Source organism: Strigops habroptila, chromosome 2 (genome assembly GCF_004027225.2).
Source record: "Strigops habroptila isolate Jane chromosome 2, bStrHab1.2.pri, whole genome shotgun sequence".
In the NCBI taxonomy this organism is placed as follows: Eukaryota; Metazoa; Chordata; class Aves; order Psittaciformes; family Psittacidae; genus Strigops; species Strigops habroptila.
The window spans coordinates 85,237,549-85,259,175 of NC_044278.2; the positions used below are offsets into that span (position 1 = coordinate 85,237,549).

The 21,627-nt window shown below is 37.0% G+C and overlaps 1 protein-coding gene across 6 annotated transcripts in view; it reads left to right on the forward strand.

Annotated features, from left to right (window-relative positions):
- The window catches only part of PCDH9 (protocadherin 9), a 779,374-nt gene that overhangs the window by 179,402 nt on the left and 578,345 nt on the right, over window positions 1–21,627 (forward strand). The window contains exon 3 of one of the 6 annotated variants that reach the window (XM_030476042.1): window positions 10,795–12,188. The exons of the other annotated variants lie outside the window; for them this stretch is intronic. Coding sequence (XP_030331902.1) covers window positions 10,795–10,815 — 21 coding nt within the window. The 3' untranslated portion in view covers window positions 10,816–12,188. Of the gene's footprint in view, window positions 1–10,794; window positions 12,189–21,627 lie in introns of those variants that run through there. 6 annotated transcript variants of the gene reach the window in all.

Sequence of the window (21,627 nt, forward strand, 5' to 3'; positions counted from 1 at the left end):
CAGAATACCTTGATAATGACAGACTGAGTGTGTACAGTGTCACTTAGGGGATGTCTAATATAATGTTATAGATATTTGGGTATAGTTAAACTGTTCTTAAAAATTGCGAATAATGACCTTCTCAAACAATGTCCAAATTGTAATTCTATTCCCTAAAATCTCTCCTTATAATCAAGTGTTCTTGTATTATTATTTTTTAAGGTTGTAAGAATCAGTTTCTGCATTAGTAATAACTTGCTTACAGGTTAGCAGAGAAAAAATATAAATCCTTTTCAAACTACAGAGTGAATTTCTAACAGGGCTTGCCTTCTTGCACACTGCCTTCTCTGTTGTATATATTTTATTAACGTTTCTATCCTTTCAACTCAGAGACTTCTGTTTACTTCAAATCCTTGGGAAATTCATCTGGTTAATTTCTCCTTGCCAATAGGGTAAATGAAATCCCCAATATAATAAAAAGACAGAATTTTCCAAATTAGGAGTTGGGGAATATGTGCAAAAAACCAGAGTGAACCATGATAAACTTTTGTAGAAGTGCTATGATGTTATATTTAGTCCTACTGAACAAGGAGTAGTTATAGGGCCTCACTGGGTCCTTAGTATAAAGCTCTATCTTTTTCAGGCAATTGGTAATTAGAGCCTAACCAGGCCAATTACTGCTGCAAAGCCTGAAGTACTGTCCATAACACATGTGAGAAGTAGCTCAGAAGAGCTATAGAAAGATGCTGACATGTAATTGTTTGCAGAATGTTGGGACCAGTCTACTATTTCAAATATCTCACTCTCATGAAGACTAAATCTGTAAATTGCCCCAAATGTTAAGTAGAGAGGTAGCAACACAGCAAAGTCACAAATCAACTAAATACTAGCTTTCTTTCAGACAATATATACCTGCTACTGCTTCGTGGTAAGGCAAAGAGTCAGTCATAACCATCACTTTAGAAAAAAATTTGCTAAAACATCCTAAGTCACAAATAATGGTTGCGTTATAGGTTACTGATTATTTGGAGTTAACTTTGGCTGGCATGGACATTTTAGGAACAGATAGTACTTCTAATCTGCCCAGAGAAATTAAGGACAATGAGAGATAATCTTAAGGTTGACAAGAACAATAACATCTTTTTGTCGTCTCTTTCAAAAATTATCCACTGCTGATTAAGATCCTTTCTTTGTTGCATTTGTCCTATACAAATCTTCAATTTGGCCACATGCCAGCTCTCAGTTCTTCAGCATCATCATCTCGTTTACAGCAAACAGCTTATCCTTTGGCTTTTGACATTCTACGTTGCAATTGAAGTCTCTGTTGGCACTAAATCTTGCCGCTTGGGCACTGCAGAACTTAATAACTAGTGAGAATTAAATAATTTCATACAAATAACTACAATTGTAGCAGACTCATTCCCTTGGAGAATTTATGACTATGTGATTGCGAGTCTCACTTCATTATGAGCTTGGGAAGAGGACAAAATATCCATAGCCCGAATGTACCTCACCTCAAAAATCCAGATATTAAAAAATTTGGACTGTAACGTGTTTAAGACTTTTTCCATCTCTACTCTTTCATTCCATGTCAGGAGTTCATAGAATCATTTAGGTTGGAAAGGACATTTAAGATCATTAAGTGCCATATCTACATGTCATCCAGGGATGGTGATGCCACCACTTCCCTGGGAAGCCTGTTCCAATACCTGATTACCCTCTCTGTGGAGAAATTTTTCTAATATCCAGTCTAAACCTCCCCTAGCACAACTTGAGGGTGTTTCCTCTCGTCCTTTGTCTTGTAACTTTGGAGAAGAGACTGACGCCCACCTTGCTACAACCTCCTTTCAAGTAGTTGTAGAGAGCGATAAAGTCTCCCTTGAGCCTCCTTTCCTCCAGGCTAAACAACCCCAGTTGCCTCAGCTGCTCCTTGTAAGAATTGTGCTCTAGATAATTCACGAGCTTTGTTGCCCTTCTTTGGGCCTGCTCCAGCAATTCAATGCCTGTCTTGTAGTGAGGGACCCAGAACTGAACACAGTATTTGCAGTGCAGCCTCACCAGGGACAAGTACAGGGGGACGATCACTTCGCTAGTCCTGCTGGCCACACTATTTCTGATACAAGCCAGAATACTGTCCTGGGTTTGGCTGTAACAGTTATTTTTCTCCTTCTTAGCAGCTGGTGCAGTGCTGTGTTTTCGACTTTAGTCTGAGAACAATGCTGATAACACACCGATGTTTTAGTCGTTGCTAAGTAATGCTTACCCTGATCAAGGACTTTTCAGTCTCATGTTCTGCCACTGAGGAGGGGCACGGGAGGCTGGGAGGAAGCAGAGACAGGACACCTGACCCAAACTAGCCAAAGGGATATTCCACACCACAGCATGTCATGCCCTGTATATAAACTGGGGGAAGTTACCCGGAAGGCCCAAACCACTGCTCAGGTCAGGCTGGGTATTGGTTGGCGGGTGGTGAGCAATTGTATTGTGCATCACTTGTGCTTATTGTTTCCTTTTTTAACTTTCTCCTTTTAGTTTTATATTCTCTCCCCTTGTTATTTCCCTTATCATTATTATTATTAGTGGTAGTAGTAGTGGTTTTATATTATACTTTAGCTACTGGACTGTTCTTATCTCAGCCCATGGGATTTACATGCTTTTGATTCTCCTCTCCATCCCCTCCAGGAGTGGGGCGGAAGAAGGGAGGGGAGTGAGTGAGCAGCTGCGTGGTTCTGAGTTACCAGCTGGGCTTAAGCCACAACAGTCCTTCTTGGCTGCCTGGGTACTAGCTGGCTCATATTCAGCCAGCTGTCAAACACCACACCCAGGTCCTTTTCTGCCAGGCAGGTTTTCAACCACTCTTCCCTAAGCCTGCAGCATTGCACGGGGTTGTTGTGACCCAAGCGCAGGACCCAGCACTTTGCTTCACTGAACTTCATACCGCTGGCCACAGCCCATCAATCCATCCTGTCCAGATGCCTCTGCAGAGCCTTTCTGCAATCAAGCAGATCAACACTCCAGTCCAACTTGGTGTCTTCTGCAAACTTACTGAGACTGCACTTGATCCCTTTGTCCAGATCATTGAGAAAGACATCAAACAGATCTGACCCCAATACTGAGCCTTGGTGAACACCACTTGTGACCATCAGCCAACTAGATTTAACTCTACTCACCACCACTATTTGGGTCCAGCCATGCAGCCGTTTTTTTACCCAGTGAGGCATACACCCTTCCAAGGTGTGATCAGCCTGATTTTCCAGGAGAATCCTGTGGGAAATGATGTCAAAGACTTCAGTCAAAGACTGAAGTCCAGGTAGGCAACATCCACAGCCTTTACCTAAGGTGACCACTAAGCAGGTCATCTTGCCATACAAGGAGATCAGGTGAGTCAAGCAGAACATGACGTTCATAAGCCGATGATGACTGGGCCTGATCACCTGGTTGTGCTGTACGTGCTACATGGTGGTGCTCAATGTGATCTGCTTCATAACCTTCCCTGGCACCGAGGTCAGACTGATAATCCTGTTGTTCCACAGATCCTCCTTCTGGCCATTCTTGTAGATGGATGCCATGTTTGCTAACCTCCAGTCAACTGGGACCTCCCCGATTAGCCAGACTGCTGATAAATGACTGAAAGTAGCTTGGCAAGCACTTTTGCCAGCTCCCTCAGTATCCTTGGGTGTACCTCATCTGGCTCTATAGACTTATCTGTGTCTAAGTGGTGTAGCAGGTCACAATACCCTTGGATTATGGAGGCTTTGTTCTTCTCCCCATCCCTGTCTTCCAGCTCAGGAAGCTGGGTAACTGGAGGACAACTGGAAAGGCTGAGGTAAAGAAGGCATTTAGTACCTCAGGAGTTACACTGAGAAGTCACAGAAACCTCTTGTGATAATGGTGTCCACTTGCATCCTCTTCTGGTGAGATAATGGCTGCTTTCTACTTTGAGATCATTTGAAAGAAGCGAGTGAGCCAAAAAACCTGTTCTTATGTCTGTACACTAACAGTTTTGGAGGCTAGGAGATTAGAGAAATGAGTTTTGAGTTCAAGAGATAGCTTTGGTTACCATAAACTGAAAATCCAATTAATTTCACCAACTAATTAAAAGAATGATCCAGAATGTCTATCTCAGCAGTGGTTCAACAAAGTCATATTGCCCCAGAGATTGCTTTGTTTTTTTTCATAATTCCTTACTAGCAATGATAATGACAGGGAAAAGAAATAAACAAACAAGAAAACAAACATCCGATGTAGTAACTGTCCACTACATAACAGAAGATGATCACTCTGTAATGCCCCTTATAAACTTAGAGCTTAGAAAACTGACCTTCCTTGTTAAACAACTACTGGCTGAAAGCAAAATCATTATTTCAGACCTCATCCTACAAACACCTTACACATGTAAATAGTGAATATCATGAAATTAACTATATGGGTAAGGTTTGCACATCTGGGCCCTTGGATGCTTAGGCATGCTGAATAAAGGATGATTTTGAGACATGAGGAGGTTTGTGGAAGTCATTACAAATCTGATATTACCTACATTTTAATACTGGAAAATTTTAATGTTCATTCCATATCAAACAGAAGATGTGTACAAAGGAAATAGTAATAGATCATATTTTGTGCAATAATACCCAGAATTAAATTTATGCTGGGACAGTAGAAGCAGAGAATTTGTTATTATCTTTGCTATTCCTGGGACCATATGGTTTATTTTAGAATTAAAAAAAAAAAAAAAAGAAAAAGGTTGTATGAATAAACCATATATTTATATTAAGTATAAGTTACATTTATAAATATACTTGAGTATTAGCTATGTTTAGACTTGTATTAAGTATGTTTAAGCATTGCCAATTGTTAACCATTTTCATAGAAAAGTAGCTTATGTTCTGATAAAACCTGCAAAATAAAAAAGCTGTCCTTTAACATTGGTATCTTCCAATCACACCATTCCTGATTGAAATGTCTGAGAAAAAGGAGCTTTTCAGCCTTAGGAAAACCAATTCAGAACCATTAAGTATAGCTCAATCTCCTGTACTGAGGGGGGAAAAGAAGTCACTTTTGGATTGAGGATAAAGTGTAGCATATGCCAAATCCCAAATAATGTGTAGAGAAAGCTATGAGCAAATGAAAGTGTTCTGCATAGAATTGAATATGATTGTGTATACTATATAGATAAAGTTGTAATAGACTGGAGAGCTTAAAATTCAGTAGGCCTTTGTTTCAGTATGCCTAAGAGCATCCCTAAGTTTTACCTTTGGTACTGAAGCCTAACTTGTAATTGTGTGGCATCTCCAGGTCTGCAAGGTTCACTTTTAAAAAGTGCTGAGTGAGGTCTTGCAACATTTCTCACACTCACTTTTTTGTAATTTAAAATAGGCATGAATTCCTTTTTCTGTTTTAAGAAGGTATTTGCTATAATGGAAGCAGATGTGATATACTTCTCATTGGTACTTCTTCCAAAATTCATTTCAAATATACAGTGACACAAAACAGAACAGTGTGCCCTTTCTCCAGCTAAGATGCTAAAATCTATCCCATCCATATTTCATTCCAACCACAATTCTACCTAATCTAATTGGATCTAAACTTCTAATATGAGAAGATTATTTTAATGGTAAGAGAAGTATATTTATTTGTCCATACCAGGCACAATATATAACAAAATAACACATTCCTCATACAGGAAAAAAAGCACAATATTTTGTTTAGATTTAATATGCAAAACAAGAAGATAGCATGCATTTGTGTAACATGAATGAGGTAATGTGGGAAACCTAATTTTGCATAGCCATAATGAAATACTGTATCTTTTATTTTAATAGTTGACTGACATTTATGCTTCTTTGCTAAGAAAGGGAAACTAAATTAGTTGGAATAGCTTTCAGTAATTGTGTAGGTTTCTCATATGAAAATAATATTTTACTTCAGGCCATGCTTTTTAACTGATGACAAAATTTAGAACAGAGAACTTGACTTGAAAAGGTAAGCTGGTGTCATGGTTTAACCCCAGCTGGCAATTAAGTACCACTTAGCTGCTTATTCTTTTTCTCTTGGTGGGATGGTGGAAAGAATTGGAAGAGTAAAAGTGAGAAAACTTGTGAGTTGAAATAAAGACAGTTTAACAGGTAAATCAAAAGTCATGCATACAAGCAAAACAAAACAAGGAATTAATTCACCACTTTCCCATGGGCAGGCAGGTGTTCAGCCGTCTCCAGGAAAGCAGGGCTCCGTCACTGTAAAGGTTACCTAGGAAGACAAACGCCATCACTCCAAACATCCTCCCCCATTGTTATTCTTACTCCAGCTTTATATGCTGGGCATGACACCATATGGTATGCAATATCTCTTTGGTCAGTTGGGGTCAGCCGTCCCAGCTGTGTCCTCTTCCAAATTCTTGTGCACTCCCAGCCTACTCACTGTTGTGGTGGTGTGAGAAGCGGAAAAGGCCTTGACTTCATGTAAGCACTGCTAAGCAGTAACCAAAACATCCCTGTGTTATCAACACTGTTTTCATCACAAATCCTGCCAAAACAAAGACAGCTGGCAGACTTGACAAGGTAACATGCGCATCTAGGTGAAAATTTTTTGTTGCAAACCAGTGATCATTTAGCTAAATCTGCTCTTCCCGATTCTTTCATGATATGAAATATTAAGAAAGAAACTAGCTTAAAATTAAGTGGTTGTTAATAAAAATTAAATGGCCAAAATAGAGCTGGAATACAGTATTTATGCAGCATTAGGGTGTATTTTTTGCATTTGTGTAGTACTTCATAAAAAATATAGTACACTCTTTTCCCAGTAGATGGCTTTAAAATTACAGGTATTTAATTGTTTCATGATTGTGGAATTTTTATCAATGAGTATTAAGTCTCAATAAAAAAGTAAAAGGTGAAGAACAATACACATACCAATTATTTTGAGCTCATGTTTGTAAATACTCATAGGCTGGAAACACCTTTCACATTCCTGTGAGACCAACAGTATTACTAGTTTTTATTATTGCATGTAATATAGGATCCATTTCTTCTAGGCTTTTAAAATTAAATTCCTTGTTGCTGGTAATCAGCTCCTCCTCTTTTGCTATTGAACGTTGTACTACAATAGCATATTTATGCGAGAATGTGTTCAGTGCATGTCCTGTAGACTGGATTCAGCCTAAAACCAGTCTTGCAGACTAACTGTAAACCCTCAGACATATCTAAACCATATGGTGAGTGCAATGTGGATGTCTGAAAAGAGAGCACTGACACAAATGTGTAATCCACATGGTGCTTTGTTGTGTTGTGCAGGATAGGATACACCAGCTTAAGATGGCAAGGGTAGAACATACACTTTTTATGCTACTTTAATATTTTTTTCCCAGAAAAAAAGAGAAAATAATGATAGGACCACCTCTGGTTAGTGAGGCATGCATCTGAAAGTTATGAAAAATAAACAGTTTGAAAAAAGAGCCAATTTGTAGAGTCACAGAACAGCTTAGGTTGGAAGGGACCTAAAAGGTTACCAACCTTTTGTTGGGGAAAAAGGAGCCTTGATGAGATTACCTAGCACTCTGTCCAATTGTGTCTTGAAAACCTCTGGTGAGAGAAATCGTGGGGAAGGAGGGAAGAAAAAGCACACCACATCCTTCTTTGCAGTAGCTAGTCCCATCTTAGCTAGAGTTGGGGCTGCCCATCTTCTCTCAAATGTTATGCCTGGGTCAGGTATCTTCACTGTCTCTCTACAGTGTCCATTTCATGAGCATTGTCTGAATTCAGCTTTTCTTCAACGCAGTTACAGCCCTCCAGTGTTTTGTTCACCCAGCTAGCCCTACAAAGGCAGCTGATCTATGTGCCCTCACACCCAATATCTTCACTTACTTTCTAGTGAAGCTCAGACCTCCACAGAACTTACCAAGTTTCGTAGTGGGTAGGTGTCAGATGAAGCAATGGTAGGAGTTAATTGAACCTGTATAAAGATACCAGTATGGCTTATCTCCCTGCTATCTGGCTTAATAGCTTCTGTTGAATGAGGCCTCTGACAAGTCAGTTGAATTCAAATCTTTGAAAATTGTAGGTGATTTTAATGCTATATAATTAAATTGGCTTTCAGTATAATACCAATGATAATAAATAGACTACTACCATTTTCCTTCAAAACCTCTACCAGATGATACTTAAAATACTTCAAAGTTTTCTTCTCCCCACCCCCTGGCTTTGAGAATGTAATCAAATTAATAACAGTGGAAGGAAGAATTATTTGAGAATACTGCTCAAAATCAACAATCCTGATTCTACCAAGTATCTTTCACACTATCTTTCTGATTCAGTTGTCAGTTAATGCATTTGACTTGAGGAAAAGCTTTTTTATGCTTGTGCCTGTCATTATTTACTTGCACTGAAAGTCTTCGTATAGGAAAGAGCTGGGTAGAGAAAAGCTAATGAATTAGAAAAGAAATGGTTTAAGAACAAAAGAGGGAAGAAGAATACCTTATCTCTGAGCAGCAAGACAGGCAAAAGGGAGAAAAAAATGTGGTAAGGAAACTGGAGAATAAGAAGAATAAGAAGCAAACTGGAGACATTGCATATGTCTTCCAGCTGCAGGATGTGAAGCAAGATGTCAATAGCATAGCTGAAGGTTAAGGTAGGGCTTGAAGAAAATTGAGACACATGGAATCAATTGCATAGCTGTCACAGCAAAAATATGTTTGGTTCTGCGTCTAGAAATATCACAGTTGCTTCTAACACATGCATAGTGCTATATAGCTTACGACAATGGTTGTACTAATTGACAATGGGTGACAAACCCAGTCAGCTAACTATAACAGAGTGGAGTGGAATACAGTGGAACATAGGACAACTATTCTGCAAAAGGGAAGACTAAAGTACTAATCCTAGGATTTCATCGGAGATACTAAGATACTAGTGTAGTACTAAGATAATAGTAAATGAAGCAGAATAGTGATTCATTATTACACAGTCTCCCTCCAAGACTGCCCAGATGTCTCCAGAGAAAATGCAAACAAAACAAGCAGAGCAAAGAACAAAATAATCAGATAGCCAGACATGGGAAAATCCACTTCCATGGAACTTTTATCCAAATTCTTTCTAAAAGTATTGTCTTTTAAATCATGAAACATGGCACATAACCTTTCTTTCAAAACTTTTTAACTGTTAGTCCGCATGAGATTCCCAAGAATATCAAGAGTTGTAAGTGCCAACTCTTTGAATCTTGGTGAGGTCTTGACATCAGTGACATCCTGTAGCATTGAGTTCTATAATCTAATTATGTACTGCATTAGAAAGTACGTCCTTTTATCAGATTTGGAACTGATGCTTTTCACTTTCACTTGGTGTCCTTTTGTTCTTGAATTACAAAATGCAGGATTACAGAAGCTCCTGATCTATTTTCTCTTTGCCACTTACCATTTTTATACTTTCATCATATCCTTCTTTATTCATCTTTTTTTATTCTAAGGTTAATAATTCCATTTTTTTTTAGTCTTTTCATGTGAAGGCTTCTCTATAAGCCTAATTATTGCAATCGCTCTTCTCTGAATACCTTCTAATTCAGTAATATCCTTTTTGTGATGGGGTGACCAGTACTTCAGACTATTCCAGAGGAAGGAAAACTATTGATTCATGTAATGACATTATCTTTTCTTTCTTATTCCCCAACTCATTTCTTATGCATCTTAACATTTTACTTGCTTTTTTGACTGCAGCTGCACATCAAGCAGGGCTCTTCATTGAGCTATCTCCAGTGAGACCCAGGTGTTTTTCCTAAGTTGGCACTTTTAATTTGGATCTCTGGTAAAGAAAGTGATTTTTTTACAGGCTAGTTTGGGGTGGTTTTTGTTGTCATTGTTGGGGGTTTTTTTGTTTGATTTGTTTTGCGTTTTGTTTTGTTTTGGTTTGGTTTTTTCCCCTACCAAAGTGCATTACTTTGCATTTAAATAAATGATTTTCACCTATTTTAAGATGGCTCATCCATCTAGCTTGGTCACTTACCTCTTACCTCTGAAGTTTCCTGTCTTCTTCAGACTTGATTAACAGAATTTTTTTTGTGTGATCTGCAAATTTTGACACATTGCTGTCCACTTTTTTTTTCACATTAATTAATATATTTTGAACAGTTGCTCCTTGTATGGTGCCTTGAAGCACCCTGCTGTGAACTTTTTGCTATAATGAAAATTGACAATATATGCACGTTTTTTTATCTTCCAGAAGTTTTGCTTCATTTTGCATCCCATCCCAAAATGACTTAGTCTCTGACTGAAGTAGAGACTGAGTCAGTCTCTTGAGAGGAACATTGTTCTCGCCACATTTATTCAGTTACTCTAACAAGGTTAAGAGCCGGATACCCTCACAATTAAATCTAAATCTTTGAGAGACAACTCTGCTCTTTGTGACCACAAGTAAGGAAATTTAGGACAGATGATGGAAAAGTAGTTAATTCATTCAGTATGTTGGGCAGACGTATTCAAAATTAAAATGGGAGCAAGCTTTCAACATAGCAGTTCTTAACACTGTCTTGGTAATTCCTAAAACCCAGGAATATAGTCAGTCTAAACAGACAGGAGTATAAGAGTCTACTTCTCACACCTAAGACTTTGTGTGAAAATAAGGCTTAAAAGAAAACTAGTGATAAACTTTGGGCAGCTGTTAAGTTTTCAGACTTCCTTTCAAAATCTGATATGAATCAAGATATTTTAAGATTTGGAATCCCCAAAGTTCTTGTGGAAAAGGGGAAAGGCAAACTTATTTTGAGGCTTTATATGTCCTGACATCCCCTAGGCCTGCTTATTTCCTGGTTTCTCTCTCTCTTTCTCTCAAGTGTTCTCCATCCTCCCCCTGAGAGAGTCTATGTCTGCTTCATCAACCCTGACTGCCTACCGTATGCAATAGACTCCACCACCTTTCTTCACAAGGAAGATTGCTTGCACAGAGAAGGGCTCCTCCGACTGCTTGGGACACCTTGCACAGGTGCATATCCCTGCCTTGAATTCAGAATGGACACTAAAAGAGATTCTGAATATATTGGTGGAAATGTGACCAGTCAGCTGCAACTCAGACGCTACCTGTTTGATAAAGGAACTAAAAGGACAACTAGAACTTCTCGTGATACTCACAAAGTTTTATTGGAAGGAAATACAATATTTTCCATACCATAGTCCACCTAACCCTAAACCAAACTGTTCTGGGTGGAATAGAGGTTGACAACAGGTATCAAGTCTTTCTTTTCTGAACAAGCCTATTAAAATGCTAGTAACTCCTCTACAACTAATACTGGAGCCTAATTTGAGGACAGAACATGGAATATAACCTATGGGTATCTGTGGACCAATTATAAATACATATATTCACACACACATATATTTCTGTCTGTCTATATGACTATATATACACTATATATATTCTTATTTCTTGAGCAAGCTATTTTGATATAGTCAAATATAGGATGCTAAATTATGAGAGTTACAGTAAAACTTGCCACCTTGACCTTTTTTCACCCATATCAACACAAAAATTATCAGTATAATAATAGCACAATCAAAAATATAAGCAGAGTTTCTTATTTAAAGAAAGAATGGGAAGAAAACTTGGTGCTTTTCACTTAATTTTGGAAGGTTCTAAAATACCACAGTGCTTGTGCAGCCTAAGAAAGTGGCAGGGGTAGAACATAAGTTATAAAGTCCCACCTGTTAATCAACATAATGTTATATTAATGACACTTTTGCATCAAATATAAGAACAGAAACTGTACTGTGTTCCATTTAGTAAATTTAGAGAAAAAAACACATGTATACCAAAAATATGAGCTCACTGCAGTGAACAATGCAAAGCTGAATGCTTTTCAAAGTATATTTGCAAAATAAGCAGCAACCTAATAAAATGTTTCATAAGTGTGTAGAGTTTGCCAGCCGAACCTAAGAAGATGACTTAGCATTAAGTGATTGAAGGCTGAGTTTTGCAGAAACAATGCATATGGAAAACAATGAGAATACTGTGCCTGCTGCTGGCTTCATACTAAAAATATCCATGCTTTGCATTTGCTTTGGGTTAATATATCTCTTGAAATGTGTGTGTATTCAGATAGTAGTAAGAGATAAATACATACCTTTTTAATGGCGCATTGCCGTTTGGGAGAACATCACAGAATACTTTTCAGCATCTCTAGGTGGTTGTCATTTATTAAATGGAACCTGTAGCCCACTATATTTCATGTAAACCCACCATGATAAAATGTATCAATAAAGAAGAATTAAAATGCTATCCGAAATAAATCTGTATCCTGATAATATTGCAGAGCAAAATTGCCATATTTTTTTCACAGATTTTTTTTCCTGTCTTCTTCTCTAGAACCTATATTAAAATTAATATGAATATAGAATAGATTTATCAGTGCTTTACAGGCAGGCTTCTTGGTTCTCTGCTTCCCTTAAAACACTGTGCATCCACCTGTGATCTCCATACTTTAGCAGGGTATTAGAACCCACAAGAGATGCTGCATTTTTCAACGAAATGTTTTAATAACTTCCCTCCCTGCATCCTCTTAGTCCCCGTTAATGACTTGTTCTTGGGAAACAGTATCAATGGTTATAATTTTAATGTACAGGATAGTAAGCGAAGCAACACAGTGGGAATAAACTGTGAAGGATTATATTGGCTAATATAGCTATTAATTTAGAACATCCTGTTTCATATCCTTACATCTGTGAAAAGAAACCCATCAGCTTCAGGCCATGAGAGTTTCTGTAACTATTGGGAGCAGGCTTGGGTGGTGTTTTAGTACCTCTGCATTTCATCAAAATCATAATGTTGGTTTTTTTTACACTAAGCAACCTAATAGGATTATAATGCACAAAACGTAACCTTTCTGAATTTCAGCTGCTTTTCTTTTTTTGCCACTCTCCCTCCCCCCTCCCCGAGATTCACAGCTGTAAAGAAGCTTCTGTGTAAGAGCCTTACTCAGCTATCCTATCCTTAACCAAGAACCGGGACAATGTACTGTTGCTGCCCTTACTGGGGATTTTCCGCATGTATACAATCATAGAGACATAAAGATGCAATTGTTCTATTCAGTTCTTACAAATTCACTTGAAGGTAAAAATTGTATCAGTAAAAGTCAATAGGACTTTTTTTTTTTTTTTACTTGAGTGGAACTCAGATTTCATCCAAATGTGACAGATATAGTTGAAAAATGTTCAGTTGTTTTTTATGAACACTCTCCAATCACTTGTGATTTCACTTTTTTTTTTTTGTGATGGCACTCTATTTTTCAAAGACATTGACTTTTTTCCTGACACTTTTAATTATACTTGTCTATGTAAGACAAACTGTGATCTTCAAACCATCCAGTGAAAACTCTCAAAGCAGAATTATATATGGTTCCCAGAAGGGAACAACTGAAAACACTAAAGCTAGATGGACAGATACATTAATTATTTTATTAACATCAAGGTTTTTTTTTTTCCATACTGATTCCACTTTGAGAAATGGAGAATCTACCAAATCAAGTATTTGACAGGTAATGTACAAAATGTCATGCCATTTATCTGTCAGAGAAGAAAATACTCTCCTGACTGAATCTTACTAAAAGATACTTCGTCTTCATACTTACACAGATTTCATAAGATACTTAAGCCTTGAATATGCACAAGATGTGCATATTCTATTCATCCGTATTATTATATTAGTGTATTGTGTATTATATTAGAAACGTGAACGTCAGCAGGTGTTAATGTTGCCCACCCCTAGAGTAGATTGCCTTTTGAAAACATAAATATCAGAGTGCTTCCTTTAAATTTTTCTAATTGATATGGAACCCAGGGCTGAATTAGAGGAAACATTTAAGCCTTTCCTATAACTATTAAATATAGTGTTGCAAATTCTTATGATATATTCCCAAACTCTTACTGACTCTTACTAACCATTCATTGTGAAAGCATATCAAAAGAGTACACTAAAATTCAAGATGTTCTAGTTTGAAGTATTAAAAGTATTTATATTTTCAGTTTTGTAAGCAGGATGCTGCCCTATGAATAGTAACTTTATTTTAGAGATGAGTCTTTATTGTGTAACTTCACAGAAGTTAACTGCCTTTTTATTTAATAGCAATGGTCACTGCCATTGTTTCTCTCTCTAATTTGTTTTTCACTGTTCATCTGTTTTTTGTTTAATTTCAGATGTCACTGATTTTGAACAATGAAATCAGATTGGTTTTAACTTTTAGGTTCCATTTCATATTCCATTGAGCAGGTGTAACACAGTGCCACTCATGGAATAGTAAGGGCTACAGAAGCAGGGAGGGAGAGGAGAATAACCCAAAATATCAATGTAATAAATTTGGTACTGTCTTTTTCCTTAAAATATAAAATTATATTCGTTCAATTAACTTCTTTCATAATGTCAAATATTCAAGGTACTGGAAATTTTTGTCCCAGACTGATTTTAGGAAAGCAATTTAAAGATTTAGGGTACAGCCAGAAGTGTTGATAATAGTATTAATGTTGCATCTTAGCTTGCTATTGTACAATATATTTTTTCTCACCAAAAGAAAAAACAAACAAACAAACAAAAAAAACCCCACAAACCTGAAAAACCATAGTACTATAGTACTTAATTTACAAAGGAAATGACTGGTAAAGAAACTTTTTTAATCCCATGCCTAACTGTCAAAGAAGAATTTTAATGAAGCAGTAGATAGTTTGCATGCAAACATCTCTTAACTGCCTTGTAATTTTTAGCCAATGTTTGAAGTTTGTCCATAACATAAGAAATGTGAGGTTTAAAATAAGGTTTTTTATATAAATTCTTCCCACCTTCCAGGAATTGGTAAATCCAAGTAAGTAGCTGTATTATAACTGTCAGTCTGTATGCCTTTATACAGATTCAATTTAAAATACTTATACTTAAATCTGCTTGGTCAGATCTTGCAGTTCTCCCTAGATGGTCAATTCCTAGTAATTACTGTGGTGGAAAGCAGATCTGATTAGGAAAGAAAAACAATGTTGTGTTCAGTAAATCTAATTCCACTAATTTTAATTAAACTTTTCATAAATAGGAATTAATAGCAATTGCTAGATGTACATTTTTTTGTAAATTTAAAGAACCGCGGCTAGAAATGCCTTATTTCTTTCAAAATCATTCTTTGTATGCCTATGTCAGCTAGATAATTTCCTGTACACTTTATATGATATCGTCTATGAGATCACCAATATGTCTCCTTTTAATGAACGTTCTAATATAATCCCATAGTCTTTTCCCTACCGTTAGTACACAGCACACTGCTTTTTTAGACTGTGGACAGTCCATATTCAGTTATACATTGTTTTCATCTTGCCTCTATAAGTTTTGTCTAACATTGCACTTATTTTGCAACTGAGGTAGAAAAAAAAATTATTTTCTTCCTATTCTGTCTCTCATCACCTTATTACCTTTAATACTCTTTCTTTAACTAAATGAATTGATACATATGTTGATCACAAGCCTTTTCTTATGGCTTGGTTGAAGGGGAGGCTTTCAGAAGCTGGTCTTGAATACCTGGCTTGCTGCTCTCAATATGCTGAATTAGGATGTGTAATATATGGCTGACTTAATTAGTTGTCATATGTGGAAACAAATAGTTTTAACATTAAAGTTTGATATAAAAGAACTTAATAATTCTTAGATCCCTTAATTTGTGTGAGAGATGATAAACTAAAAAAACCCAAGGATGTACCAGGAAATCATTCAGCCATTTACAGTATAAGCTTTTCTGTGTCTCAAGAGATCAAAAGAAAAGTATGCGAGTGGTGCACTCACTTGCTTCTCACCTTGAGACTTACCAAAGTAGTTGTCAGTTGAAGATGTGTGTTTAGCCAATCAGCAATCCAGTGTTAAGCAAAATGTATGATCTTTGTCCCCTTGGTAACAGTTGTGTTTAGCACAACAGAAAATGTGTTGCTCTAATCATTGCTCTAATTGGCACCTTTGTTGACAGTCTCAGAAAAAAGGTCAAGATGGTTAGGCATGGGACTGATGTACTGCCTTACACACAGCTGCAGCCTCCTTGGCTGAATGCTGCAATTTATGGAGCCACCATGTGCTTTTAAAATTCTACTAATGATTTAGTGAATTCCATGGGTAAATACCATATGCATTTAATCTTTTTATTTTCGTTTTTTCTCTTATGCTTTCGTTCAGATAGCGTTCTTACTGTGTTAAATCTAGGTGAGAAAAAAGGAAAGCGAGGTGCTAAGCTAGTGAGAGAATATATGCAACCCAAACACTTCATAAAATCACTTACTGTTGACAAGCAGGGTTTTATACAGTGGAATATTAACACCACCTAGGCAAAGCTACTTTGGGTATGTGAAGAAAGTACATATTAGAACACCTAAGTTTAAAAATGTCTATTCCATATATAGTCATATTCTATGAGGTTGACACTCCTAGAGGGTGATTCAGAGCCCTAAATTAGTTGACTAAAGTTAGACGGTGTGAATACCTCCCACAGTAGCAATATGTTGCAGAGGGACAGAAAGGAGACGAGTGAAAGGAGAAAGGGAGGAACGGAGTGATAAGGACTATAAATGAAGTGAGTTTATAGTGAACTTTAGGAACTGCTAGAAATGAGTACAAGTTTTTTGACAAAAGGGAGATCAGTTTGCTTGGTATAGCACATACTCCAAACCGAGTAGCATCTTCACAGGTAACTGTAACAACAGCATAAATACGACACCTTCAACTGTGAATATCCATTCATACATTTATTAGATCTGTATTACAGTTGTTTCTGGAGTCCCCAGTCAATACTGGAGGACTAAACTACATACATATAAATAATTCCTGCTTCAAAGAGTTCATAAAAAAAATAGGATTCATGGGTGAAGAACAGGAAGGCAAAGGGGTGAAAGAAGAAAGAAATTACCTGCCCAAAGTCACCAAGGGTAGTAATTCTTTCTTACTATAACATGGACTATAATCTATAACCCCCATAATTTCTATGTGTGAAAGCATTCATAATACACACAACTTTTCGGAATTCATTTGTTCAAAAAATGTTTGCTTTTAGTAAAAGAGAAAGTATTTATACTCATGTGTAATGGTACCAAACAGTCTAATTTATGTTCATAAGGGTAGGGTAGAGCTCTTGAAAACCCAGTATTTATGGCTCTTCTGGTTTTGCTCAAAATAATTCATCTGGGTTGTAGGCACCTTTTTAAAGAGAAATCAAGAATTCTGCATCCATTTTTCTGTAAATTTATTAGCTCATTAGTCACTGTACAAGTGGATGGCAAATCTCAATTTTTCATCCTCAAAACCAAAGTTAACTAAAGGACAGACATCCTGCATGTCACAAACTTTTGATCTTTTAATTTGTATTTAACATCCATTAGAAGTCTTTTTGGCATTTAATGGGATTGCCAAGGAGCTTTCTAGTCATGGGTGGACATATATGCACACACATACTAATACTTTGTATCTATCCATTTGCCTATCTACCTATCCATCTCTTAAGCTGTGTAGGGTAAAAACATTTGACGTGTCATCATCTATTGAGAGCCATATATTGCTGAGAAATTTTCCGTTAGACACTGTCATTATTGTGCACAAGATAAAAAAAAGCTATTGTGGTTTGGGGAGAAATGGGAAGCAAATTCTTCAATTAAAATTGGTAAAGCCATTATTTCACTTGCTGTTCTCTTTGATGGACTTTCACTTTGCTGACTCACTGTAAATTGGCTCAGTAGCTAAACTATTGACAGTTCATATCTTTAGTTTTGCTAAAACTAATATGCAAGTCATAGGTTGCAGATTCAGGGGTTTCCATTTTGAAGTACTGATAGTACAGACAGTCTGATATCAACCTGTGTCTAGAGACTACTCTTACAGAAGTACACTTTATTGGAGTAGAGCAATAAATTCTTAATGGTATGTGGATTTCCTAAGCTGCATCATATATTAGATTTGGGGTTAGATTTGGCCTGGACCAACTGTTGTAGACATAATTGTACTATATATATTATAGTGTGGATGAAATTGAGCATCCTATGCTTGGTGTTATAAGTCTATTTGATCTTACTGGACAGAAGGCTTCAGCTGGATACTAGCAGAGAAATACAAATTTCAGCTTGCATTCTTTCATTTGGTAACAGGCAAGAAAAATTTAGGCAAGTTATCTGCTGCCTGAAAATATTGAAATTAATTTATATGGCCATTTATCCTATTCAACAAGAATATGTGATCTTTTGGTTGGCTACAGAAAATGCACAGGCTGTATTTGGTATCTGATAGCTATAGGTTTCTTTAGACAGACTCACATATTTTGCCTCAGTAGAGAGAAATTGAACTAACACATGTTACAGTGTCACATATTTAGCAATGTGAGCTTTATAACTACTGAATATTGAGATTTTTACAGTTCTAGAAAAAGTGCTAAATGTTAAAGCACTAGAAAAAGATTAAGATGCACTTATTATTGTAACTATCGCTTTTTAATCCCTCCCTTGCCTAACTTCCCATACTTTTTTGTCAGTTTAACAGAGTATTCAGATAAATTGGATTGCGAGTGTATCCTTGGGTAACAACTGCTGCAATCAGTCACTTTTTCTTTGTTCTGGACTAGAGAGATAAGCCCTTTCATTCCACCACTATCAAACTTCTCTTCACTCTGGAGCAGGAGCCAGACACTACGAATATATCTATAGCATTGGACATATCAGTCCTGCAAATTTCCAAGTCAGGGAGCACATTCCCAACAGGGTGCAAAGTTCATATTTTGGCAACAGAAGGGCATCTGCCATATCCCTCTTCTCAGTGTCCTGATAAACCTGGAAAGGAAAACAGGACACATGAACTGGGCAGAAGATGAAGTCATGTTCCAATAGAGTAAGTTTACACGCAGCTGGAACATTTTGAGCTATTTATGCTGTGCTTGATTTTCTGCTGGGTCAGTTGAGGTCAGCTGTCCCAGCTGTGTCCCCTCCCAGGTTCTTATGTACCCCCGGCCTACTTGCTGATGAAGCAGTGTGAGAAATAGAAAAGGCTTTGAGGCTGTGCAACCACTGTTCAGAAATAGTTAAAACATCTGTGTGTTATCAATAGGGTTTTGGTGACAAATCCAAAGCACAGCACCATAGAGGCTACTATGAAGAAATATCCAAGCCAAAACCAGCACAAAACTAAACTTCAAAATGTTAGTAATCTCATTTAATTGTTGAACCCTGTGTATTCTTCACGTAAATATGTACAGCATAATAGTTTCAAAATCAGCTTCTCTTCTTGAATCCAGTGCTGTACACTTCAGGAAAGCCCACTAATGTCTAAGTTATTATCTTCACAGAATGAAACAGAAAAAAAGGACATTTCTGTCTCATACCTTTTCCTTCACATTTTGAATACCAAAATAAAATTTCTGTATAAATATGCAGTTTCTGGTTTTGATGAATAAAGTCCTCCTAATTTTCTCTCACATCAGCTATGGGACTCAGAAGTGGGGTGGCAAATGTTATGTAGTTAGATCAAGAGTACAATGTATTTAGAACTTACAAGAACAATTGTGGGCTTTGTTTTGTTATTCACTTTCTTTTTTATTGTTTACATGCTGGTAATTTGCTTCCTGGCTTTCTGGAAAAATGCCAGGTTCAAAGGAAGTTTTTCTTCCTCTTCCTTTTTACCTTCTTGCTCAAATGCTCTTGTGCATTTAGTGGGAGGATGCCAGCTGCATGAATTCGAGAAGCGCAAACTGCAGAAGACATTTTCAGCATAACTCCATGCTCTCTGCAGCTTTGCATGTTGCATATTGGAACCTGTTGTTCTTATGCTGGCTGACAGCGTAACGTGTGGCAATGTGAGATAGATAGCTATTGAATACCAACATTTTAAAGTCCTGTGAAAAAAAAGCATGCTAAGTATATTTTTTTAATTATTATTCACAAGTGGAGGGAAGGGTTTCTTTCTGGCAGTTCTAACAGTCATTCACAATAATTTAGTTTAGCATCTATAGAAATATATAGCACAGCTCAATTATGCTGTGAAAGCCTTTCATTGCTTTAGTGGTAGTTTTGAGCTGTCCTGCCTTATGTAAGCCAAATGTTTTCAAAATGGAGATGCTTGCAGAAATCTTAGGATGTCTCTGGAGGGATATGCCAGGGCAGGAGCATATTAGTTTTGACTAAGGAACTTGTAACCATTTTTGCTAGCCAAATTATATATTCCTAATGACAGCAGTTCTACAGGGAAACGCAAGTGAAGGTGCTGTAGATAACTGCAGAGGAGGGAGAGAATATATCATCTCCCTGCCTTTTATTTTCAAAGTCTAGCCTTAGAAAATTAAGGGACAGGAGAAAAATAAATTATTAACACTGCTTATGAAATTTTAAACGTACAAACGTATCCTGAAATATAGTAGCAGGAGGGTGATAAGCCCACACCCTTTCCACTTTTTTTCAGTGGTGGACACGTTTGTACAAGAGCCCTCATGCACAGCTTCTCACTGCAGGTGCTTTTCCCATTTTGGGAGTTCACTGCCCTTGTTTTGTTAGCCTCAGCATTTTGAAAGTGTTGGCTCACCCGCAGTGCTTGCAAGTATATCACTGTCCATGCTGCCTTTGCTCTTTGTATTTACTGGTGTCTTATGCTTCAGGGTTTCAGATGCCCTTGAGAGGCTGTGACCATTTTTTACATCTGAAAGAGTGCCAATTCATTTATTAAGATGGAGTGAGGCCTGGATAAATTTATTCTATCTAACATTTAATAAAACATTAAATTAAAAATGTGACTTATGCTCTGACATACTCAGCGCTATCCTTCCAAGGTTTATATTTGAGTGTTGTAAGGCCCCACTCTCCAGAAAGTAACATGCTATCAATCTAGCACTGAGGTGACAAGGCCACTGATGTTTTCCTGTGGTGGTTGTTTAATAATTAATTTTTTATTGCTAGTGTGTTCAATGAATAGATTGCAACATTTAAGACCAGTTTAATAGGTGTATAGGTTCCTTATAAATTCCGATAATGATAATAGTTAAGAAGAGAATAATGAATTTGTGCACAAAGATCTCAGTATCAATCAAGCAAATTAAGTCTGGCCTACGCCTAAGTTGTGGCTGCTGGGGTGGATTTTTTGTTTGTTTGTTTAGGGTTTTTTTAACTGTAAAATGTACCCAGTGTGGATAAGCCTATCTGGTGATTTGTTGAATTTCTTAGTGTTTCATTTGTCATATTAATTTAAATCTTTAATCTGAGGACGTGGCAAGCATATGAAGTGGTGCATTAAATCAATATTATATTGCAGACGATGTCTCTGAAGACGTTGGCATTGTGTAGGGGAATGCAGTAATAGGAATAATAAAAAGAAATTGCATTTTGATCTTTCCACATATGTTATTACAATGCTGTTTACCCATTTAAAAAAACATACAGCTCTGCTTGTAAAGGCAATCCCTTGCACAGTGCTTTGTCACATACTCAAAATGCAAAGTAAAAAAAGAAAAAAAGAACAAAACAGAGAGTCCAGATGGGGAAGTCTTGCCAATTGCTATTAGGATTTGAGAGCATCAGCCTTACGAAGAGGGAGTCTGTTGCTTAACAGGCGTTTGCTTGGCATTTAAAATAGATGGGTTTTGGTCTCATTAGAGTTCCTGATAGTCAGAGATAACCTCATTAAGAAAGTTAATAAAGGA